At 52.0% G+C, this 9,245-nt stretch overlaps 1 protein-coding gene across 1 annotated transcript; it reads left to right on the top strand.

Moving 5' to 3' along the window:
• The first annotated feature begins 487 nt into the window (after positions 1–487).
• Positions 488–8,224, top strand: LRPAP1 (LDL receptor related protein associated protein 1). Its single transcript, XM_088152947.1, has 8 exons — positions 488–756; positions 838–982; positions 2,795–2,919; positions 3,636–3,756; positions 4,737–4,898; positions 5,505–5,587; positions 6,260–6,436; positions 7,808–8,224. The coding sequence occupies exons 1-8, from the start codon at positions 583–585 to the stop codon at positions 7,871–7,873; spliced, it is 1,053 nt and encodes a 350-aa protein (XP_088009073.1). The 5' UTR covers positions 488–582; the 3' UTR covers positions 7,874–8,224.
• The last annotated feature ends 1,021 nt before the right edge of the window (positions 8,225–9,245 follow it).

Below are 9,245 nucleotides of genomic sequence, written 5' to 3'. Positions count from 1 at the left end.
CGCTTTCGCACCGGCGAGGCAAGGGCGGGCACGCGGCTTAGGATCCGGCGCAAGCACCGGGCGCCCGGGGGCCGCCCCCTTCCTCGGCGCGCCCTCCCTCGCAGAAGGGGCCTGAGCCGGGCCCCGGCCGCCCGGCCGCTCCCCTCGTTCCCATCGTCGGCCCCGGACGCGCGCCCGAAGGCCCGGCTCGGCCCGCCACCGCCACCACCACGCTCCGCGCGGCGGCCTCCGGGCTTCGGCCTCGGAAGCCCCCCGCGCCCTCCCACCGGGGCGGCTTCCTTCGCGCAGCTCCCCTTCCGCCCGCCTCCGGCCAGGCGGGACGGCTCTCGGCCGGGCCCCCGGCAGGCGCCTCCCTCCCGGGCTGCCTCTGCGGGGACGCGGAACCGGGGCGGGATCCGTCTCGCGGGCGGGCCGAAGGCGGAGAGCAGCCGGCAGGGGGCAGCAGCAGCAGCGGGGCGCCGCGCCGGAAGGACGTTCGCTCGGCCCCGGAAGTGACCGCCCAGGCCGGGGCGCGGCCTCCCTCCGGCGACGGTTCCGGCCCCCCGAGGGAGCGAGCGAGCGGGCCGCGGTGCGAGCAGCGCGATGCCGGGCCTGCTGCTGCTGCCTCTGCTGCTGCTCGCGGCGGCGGCGGCGCGGGCGGCGGGCGGCGGGCTGTACTCGCGGGAGGCCAACGAGGCCGCCGCCGCCCCCTCCGCCGCGCCGCCCGCCGAGTTCCGCCTGGTGCGCCTGAACCAGCTGTGGGAGAAGGCCCAGCGGGTGAGCGGCGCGGGCGGCGCGGCGCGGGGCGAGGGGGGCGCGGCGGGCGCGGGAGGCGAGGCTGACGGCGTGTCTCCGCAGGCGGGGCTCCCGGCCGTGCGCCTGGCCGAGCTGCACAGCGACCTGCGGCTGCAGGAGAAGGACGAGCTGAGCTGGAAGAAGCTGAAGGCGGCGGGGCTGGACGAGGACGGCGAGCGCGAGGCCCGCCTGAGGCGCCGCCTGGACGGTGAGCGCGGGCCCGGGCCCGGGCCCGCGCAGCGGAGCCCTCGGAGCGCCTCCGGCCGCAGCGAGCCCCGCGGGCGCACCTGCTGCGGCGACGAGGGGCGGCCCAGCCCGCGCCGGCTCGCCCCTGCCCCGCCCCGCCCCTCCCCTCCCGTGGGTCTGAGGAGAGCTGCGGCGCGGCCAGCTCCCGGGCCCGCTGCTCGATCTGGGCGCCGCCCCCGCCCCGCGCTTGCTTCCGTGCCGCAGCCCCGTTTTCCGCCTGGCTGCGCGTTCGAATCCTGCTTTGTAGGATTGGCTTGTCCTGGCCCCTCGCCTCGGGATGAGCCGCTCTTCCTTTGGCCAGAGCAGGCTGCAGAACTCGGAATGAACGTGAGGACCCCAGGAGAATGGGGGTGGTGACAGGACTCCGTCCCCAGTTAATGTATCGCCTGCGCTGACATTTTAACCGTCACCGCGTAACTATGTAGTTGTACGTTAACCGTATTACTAGAGCGGAACTGAGGTTACGAAAGCACCCCTGGCTGTTTTTCATTATGAGTCGTCCCGGGTGCCCAAGGGCAGAGAGGTAGGTGGAGCCAGAGGTAAATAAATGACCGCAAAGGGCTCTTTTCCCAGCAACGGTTTGATATTTCTTCAGCACCAAGCTACTCGCTTTGCTTTTAATTATCACAATGCCTCCTTTGCTATTCGATGTGCTAATTGGAGGTGTGTTCTTAGGAAAGTTAGGAGGTTCCCCTGTTGTCTTTTCTTGTTGATTATGCCCTGCCATTAAAATCAGGGGACCTTGGGATCACCTAGCCAGACCCTGGCCCTTAGGCCTCTGTTTAAACACTTCCGCCTCTGACGCAGTCTGTTCTATCGTAGAGCAGCTCTTGCGGTCAGGCGTTTTTTCCTGATGTCTGCTTCCATGAGATTGGAAGTCATTGTTTCTTCCTTGTCTTCGGCACCGGGTCCAAACACTTCTGCGTGACGGCCCTTCAGATACCCAAAGGCAGCTATCGCACTTCTCTGCCCTTTTCTCCACTCTGAACGCACCTGGCAACTGAACTGGCAAACATACCTTTTCCTTTTAAGTTTTTCCTTCCCTGCCCCTTTTCACGTGGGGGCTTTGCTTTGGACACGCTTCAGTTTGTCAGTGTCTTCCCTACAGCGCCATGCTCAGAACTGGCCTCAGTGTTCTGGGCACGGTCCGACCAAAGCAGAACACGGACTTCTCTTGATCTTTGCGTTCTGCCTACTGTGACACAACCTGGGGTTGCTTTGTGTTTATTGTATACTGCTACATTGCGCCGTTGGCTAATTTTCCGCTTCTGACCCCAAGACAGCCAGATCTGTTTTACACACATTGCCACCTGGGATGAATTCTCCACTGTGTGTTCATGCCCTTGATTTTCCCTACCCAAATCAAGGACCTTGCATTTGTTCCCGACCTTCTGCCCATTTTTTGAGCTTGTCAAGATTCTCCTGAACATGAAAGTGCTCTCTTCAATCTAGTCAGGCAGTCAGAGGAACTTTATTTTTGGGGTTGACCAGATTTTGTAGTAATTAATGTCTGACTAGAATATATTAAATGGTCATGAATGTGTATTTTTTGTCAAAAACATACATGTTGCTTTGCTGAAGGTCAGTTGAGGCACATTTCAGTCCACTGCTGTATCCTGGCTGGGTGGAATTAGCTGTGAAGCACTAGATCCTCACCCCACCCCCAAAACTGGCTAGTAGCTGCTCACTCCCGGCTTTAAAACCATGAACGTAGATGTTAGTGATCTGTGCCAAAATCACTGGGCGTGGCTTATTTTTGTTTTGTTCCCTCCAGTAATTATGGCTAAATATGGCATGAATGGAAAGAAAGATGTGCAGCAATGGGGCACCAACTACATTAAAGAGGGCTTCACAAATGATGATCTCGATGACCCCCGGCTGGAGAAGCTATGGAATAAGGTCTGTCTGGAGCCTTAGAGCGGGGTGACTTCTTTGATCTTAGAAGAGGGCTTTCGGTTTTAATTTATTTATAATTTTCTTTACTGAAAGCTGCTTTCCTGCAAGTTGGAATGTTGAAAATTCTTATTTGATGGGACAAGATGCCCAACCATATTAGAGGAAGAAGGCAGATAATGTTACCACCCATTTTGGCACTCTAAAACCTGGTTATGTGGGATATTAAGTTCCTCCTTTTGTTTAGGGGCCTAGGTACTGTAACGACACTTTTTCCCCCACCCCAATTTTATGCTCTGCAGAATCCCATTTGGGAGAGATTGACGATGTATTCCCAGTCCTGGTCCAGCATGCCATTCACGTGCCACAGTGACTCTTACTGGGCCTGTGATAACTGAAGGTCTTTCCTTTCTCAGCGGCCATGGCCTTCCCTTGGGAGACATCCTTCGGTTGCCTGCTTGCTGTTGCCTTATGGCCTGGAAGAATGCCTCCTGCAGCTCCTTCAGTTATAATTAGATGCACAATAACTAAATTTCTTTACTAAGAATGGAATAACAAGAAGAGTAGGTTAATGTCAGGTTCGCCCAGAAAATGTATCTTCAACATCCTACTGAATGCTTTTCAGAGAGATTATTCCACAAAATAGTTCCCCTGAGCAGGGAGAAACATTACTTAGCAAAGTGGGAATTAAACTTCTTGTTTCCTTTGGAACTTTCTTCAAGGCCAAAACCTCTGGGAAGTTCTCAGATGAAGAACTGGAGAAGTTGTGGAAGGAATTCCAGCACCACAAAGAGAAAGTCCATGAATATAATATTCTGCTGGAGACTGTGAGTCGGACAGAAGGTACTGAGATGAGTCCTTGGTGAGCTGAAGAACTGGAGGAGGGGCAGCAAGGCCACATTAGGTGTGATTGGCAGGCTGAATCTTGCCTGTGGATTCAAAGCAATCAGAGTGCATGGCTGGTACAGGTAGTCCTTGTTTAGTTACCACAATTGGGACCGGCAGCTCTGTCATTAAGCGAAGCGGTGGGTAAGTGGGAAGTCAGTGGCCAGAGTCTGCTTTCTGGCTTGAAACTGACAAGGCTGGTCAGTTTCACACCTTCCCCTGCTGTTTGCCTCCTAACCCCCCTTTGGACTGCTCACTCCTGCGCTGGGATAATTAACAAGAATGGAATTAATGTTTGTATTTACATTCATTGGAGAGGAAGGGGTTACAAGAGAGCAAGCAGGCACACAGTGGGGAATGCACATCAACAGCAACGCGTTGGCCTTACGGCACCCTGGCGGATGGGTGTCTCTGCCCAGAGAGCCAGTTCTGCCTGAACACGAGCAGCTCATTAGGATTTTTGGGATCCGATTCAGCCTTGCAGAAAGAAGCCTTGAAATCCATCCTGAAGCAAAGACGTGTTTGTGCTTCCTGCACCTACGTGCCTCTGTTGGAAAACACTTCAGAATCTTCCCTGCTGTAGAAGCAAAAGGTGTCTGGGGAAAGGGTCTCCTCCCCCACTTGCCCAGCGGAAAGAAGGCTGCCCGTGTGGCATGAGGGCAGTTGCGCAAGGGAGCTCTGCTCTCCTTTCTGTCCGTGCCATCTTCACTGAAGATTTCGGGCACCTGGCAGGGCAGGGCCAGCCTGACATGCACTTTCCCTGAAGAACTGCCGGGAGCTTACCCATTTCTGATTCTGAACATGAGAAATGTGTGTCTTCTGCTGTAGCTTTGTAAGTGTTTATCCAAGTGTGGTTTGTGTGATATCTGCCTGTGCCATGAGACCAGTTGTCTGGGCCTCTGTTTCCTCAGGCTGGTGCCATTTCCTCTAATTTTCAGATGTCCACAAAAACATGATCAACCCAGTGGAAGAAGAGAGCGCAGTCAAGAAAGAGCTGCTGCATCAGAAGCACTCGGAGCTCAAAGAGAAGCTCTACAGCATCAACCAAGGCTTTGAGCGCCTGCGCAAAGTCAGCCACCAGGGTTACGATTCCACCAGCGGTAGGATGCTCCCCCCTCCCCCCCGTTTGTGGCTCCAATAAGCTAATGAGGTGCTAGTGAGGTGAAGGTAGTCAAGCAGCAGGTGCAGGATGTTCATGAATTGCACTACTCCCTCTTAGCTGAGTTAAAGTCCAAATTTTGGGCTTGCCGTCTTGCCTGCAGCCTGGACGCGTTCAAAGAAAGCTGAGATAGTAGCAAGTCTGCAGCTGCGTTGAGCCCAGAAGAGGCACCAGGTGTCTGGAGGGCCACTGTGGCCGCTGTGTGGTAGGCAGAGGCACCAAGGAGCTGTGCTTGGGCTAGGAGGTGGGCAGTAAGAGGAGCATCAGCCCAGGGAGCTTTTGCCTGGTTGAATGTCCTTGGGAGGACCCCCTGATTGGCAGGTGAAAGGTGAGACTGTCTCAGCCCTTACTCCAGGCCAGTTCTGACCACCCCTTCTTAGTGCTCAGGGTTCAAGGGCCATCCTTGTGCTTTTTCTCTGCCCCTTTTCACAGGTAACCATTGCTTTTATGGTAGCCCTCCCCCAGTGATGCATCTTGCAGTAGTATTTCCCAGACACAAACAGATAAGTAGAGTTAGCTGAAAATGTACCTTTATTTCTTCCTCCAGAATTCGAAGAACCCCGTGTGATTGACTTGTGGGATCTGGCGAAATCAACTAATTTTACAGAGAAAGAACTTGAATCACTTCGGGTAGGTAGCCATGGCCTATTTGTAATCTCCATTTGCTCATCCTCCTCCTTTGGGGTGAGAGGCCAACCCACTACACCAGCCTCTGCCCTTAAGAGTGTGGTGGACGAGGGCTGCTTTTCATCACAGAGACAGTTGCGCACCCCAGGGTCTCTTCCCCAAGGCAGAACACGACAAATAAAAGCAGTCGTTTTCCAAAAGCACCTATGCTGTACTTTTCCCATGGGTCCTTAAAGCGCCTGAAGAATTGTGGCTGGATCATAGAATTGAAAGGGGCCGTTGAACCCAACCATCTGTTCGGTGCAGGGATCCCACTGAAAGCATCCCCAGCAGGTGGATGTCCAGGGAATGCCCTTGCCTGGTGAAAAATTCTGGAACTTGCACGTTTTTTGGTGATCTCAGCTGACTTACTAATGCGTTTCCTCTGGCAAGGTTAGGAACCCTTCCATGACCAGAGTGGCTGCCTTCTACTCCCCCCACTTTGCCCCCCACTCCTTGAAAAAGGGCTTTAATGGTGGGCCTGTTTGTACCTCAGGCAGTTTGTGGGGCTGTGTTGCTGCACATGGTGAGGATGGCAAGGGCTGGCGTGGCGTAGAGCTGCTGGCATAGTGATGCATTTCAGGAAGTTTTGGCGGCTGAGGTGTGGCGTCCACAAGTCCGTATTTTCTACTCCAGGAAGAACTAAAACATTTTGAGGCCAAAGTTGAGAAGCACCACCATTATCAGAAACAGCTGGAGATCTCCCACCAGAAAATGAAGCATGTGGAAGGAACGGGAGACAAAGAGCACCTCAGCAGGAACAAGGAGAAATACGTCCTGCTCGAAGAGAAGACGAAAGAGCTGGGATATAAGGTGGGTTCGTGGGGTGTCTTGGTCTCAGCAGCAGTGAGGCATTTGCCGTGGCTTTCCGCCATTCCTTTGGTGCTGGGGAGGGAAACTGCTGGAGCTCTGCTGAGTCTTCATTCAGTTATTGTTGAATGCATATCTTGCCTTGGCCTGAGGCCTCTTACATTAGAGAAAAAAAAATCTGAAACTGTAAAATCATTATAATTGAAATCAGTGTTGAGAAACTGTCATTGAAATAGATTGAGAAGGTAAAGAGGTGTGGGAGGTGTGAATTTTGCCAGGCCAGGGGGTCACGCAAAGGGGTCTGCTAAAGATACCCCCTTGCTGCTGGACTGGGTCAGCTGCTTGCCACAAAGGGCTGAGCAGGAGTGCAGGGAGGGAGGGGGCAACAGATCCCGTAAAAGCATTACGAGGACAATGAGCTGCGTGCGGGTTTCATTCTCACATCTGAGAAATACATGTTGAGCATTGAAAAATAGCCCTTAAGGTGAGGCAAATGTCCAGTCCAAAACAAGTTGGGGCTTGGACTTTTCTCTGTCTGTAACTTGTTAATTTCAGGGGGGAGGAGGGGATTTCAGAGAAGCGAAGTTGCTGCTTGAACAGGGAAGAAAGAGGTTTTGAGGCTTGTGTTTGTTGGGATCGGAAGTACGAGAGAAAATGGAATAACCACATTTTGTAGAAGAAAGGGAAGAGGAAGCAAGTGGGGGATGATGGCCCGGTCAGTTTGAAGGAATAGCCTGAGAACAGAATTGGAGGGGGGAAAAATGAGAGGAAGGAAATGCTTAGAATCCGCAACAAAATAAGCCTCTGAGAAGGGCTTTCGTTTCACATGAGCGGGTTGGGAGGTTGTAAAGTGTGAGGAATTAACAGATAGATCGAGGAGAACATGGGCGTGTGACCCATTCGCCACGTGAGGCCAACAAGCTGCTTTTTGTCTCCTTCTGAACTCCTCTGTACTTCTGCTGAAAATGAGGAATAGACTGAAATGCCAGTTCTTAGAATAGGCTTACAGCATTTAATAATCAAAGTCTTAAAAGCCTAACCCACCAAACCACCCAGAATCGGAGTACTGCCGAGGTGGTATCATCAGGGTAGCATAGCCAACTCCAGATGAAACAAAGGCAAAGCTTCTCATATCAGGCTGCTCCCCCTAAATTTATTCGCCATCTTGTTCTTTATCTGCTTTTAGTTACTTGATTTCTGCTGGTTATGATTTTGAACTGAGTTGTATGTATCCTACTTTCTTTGTTATGTTATGAGCCACCCAGAGTTATTTGGAATCAGCACCTAAATTGAATTAATTAAATTAAATTAAATTATGAATGAAGTGTTTAGTATCTACTTAGGATGAATAAAACATATTTTTTTCCTTACCAGGTCAAGAAACATTTGCAAGATTTATCCAGCAGAATTTCTAGAGGCCTTCAGCACAACGAACTCTGAAGCTTTCACTGCTTTGCATACTGGTCAGAATTCAGTACTGAAATGTATATATTACTTGATGTTCTGATGCAGATCTTCACTGACAATTTGGTTTTTTCCCAGTAATGTTTGTTTCAATTCCTGATCCCACCCTGTTGTACTTTTTCATAGCAGCAGACTTACAAAGTGCCATGAATTCTTGCTACGTGGGCTTAAGAGCTCTATGAAACAGAAACCTTTGAATGTAAAACAACGTTCAGGACAAGGGTTCCTGGAGAGAAATAAGATAATTGCTGGAATGTATGCAGCAGGTTTAGTATTTTTGTTCCAGGGTTAACCTCCTGGGTTAATAAAAATGGAGCCCTGTTAAGATATCGTTGCTGCGCTCGTATGTATCTAAGTCAGAAATCTTTGTCACTGATGCTCCTGACTTGTTTAGGGGCTTCCTTTTCATGCTGTGACTTCTGACATGCTTTAAGAAGGAAAGGGGAGGTGACCTCCACTCAGTCTTATGCTGCTGACACTAACAGAGACGCGTGGTCATTGGGGCCTTCTTGTCCGGCCTGGGGCAGTCCAGTCTGAAAAGCGGTGGCCACTCAGAAAGTCAGCTGGGCACCTGCTCAGTCAATTTGGGTGGGGTCTCTGAGCAGGAAGTGTTCTGTGCTGAAGGAATGCAGTGGAATTGACAGGCCGGCTAGGCTTTTCATGATTTAAACAGGGCCACCCTGATGTTGGTTGACTTGTGGTCTAGGGTCTGAAAACAAGTACATGTAAGGAGACACTTATGATCATTGCACAAATGTACTCGGGCCACACCCTAGGCTGTTTTGTGTCAATTTTTGTTATTGGGAGGGTGTACTGTAAGGGGTGGGAGAAAATTGGGCGCATTTGATCGTAGAAGTATGTTGGGCACCAGTTTTTTGTCATTGGTCTGTATTGGGGGGGCTTATTCTTGAGTGACTCCCTTCAGCAGATTCTTCTAAAACGTCTAGTACGTAGATGTATATGGTCTAGGCACGTTCACGTATCTGTAAATTTAGAAGCAAACGCTAACCTTAGTTGCTAACAGGGAAGGGAAATGCAAGCAACAGTCCAAGGTCGTTCACAGGATTCCAGACCCAGAAGACCTGTGATACCTGTTACTTTGGCCAAATCATAGACCTTGAGGGTAGCGCTGGTCCTTGGTCAAAGGTGGCCCCTTCCTGGCAGCCGCAGGTCATCGGTTAGGGTCCACAGGACTAGCCTGACCACACGACCCTCTTTCCTGGTATTTGTTGAAGGCCTCTTGGCATGTGCCATGGCTGTGAAGCTTCAGATTGATCCCGAGTCTTGTCATATCTTTAATTTTTAGTTCCCTTCCCTCTGCTGGAGGCTCCTCTTAGCCGATTTCAAA

Source organism: Python bivittatus, unplaced genomic scaffold (genome assembly GCF_059951505.1).
Source record: "Python bivittatus isolate LINGU-HERP-01145 unplaced genomic scaffold, Pbiv_v1 ctg000570_np1212, whole genome shotgun sequence".
NCBI lineage: Eukaryota > Metazoa > Chordata > Lepidosauria > Squamata > Pythonidae > Python > Python bivittatus.
The sequence above is the reverse complement of the archived record's forward strand: the minus strand, read 5'-3'. Positions and strand labels throughout refer to the sequence as shown.

Coding starts and splice junctions, on each gene's coding strand:
- LRPAP1 (XM_088152947.1), top strand. CDS start 583: ATGCCGGGCCTGCTGCTGCTGCCTCTGCTGCTGCTCGCGGCGGCGGCG. Junction 4,899..5,504: donor GGGTTACGATTCCACCAGCG/GTAGGATGCTCC, acceptor TTCTTCCTCCAG/AATTCGAAGAACCCCGTGTG. Junction 6,437..7,807: donor CGAAAGAGCTGGGATATAAG/GTGGGTTCGTGG, acceptor TTTCCTTACCAG/GTCAAGAAACATTTGCAAGA.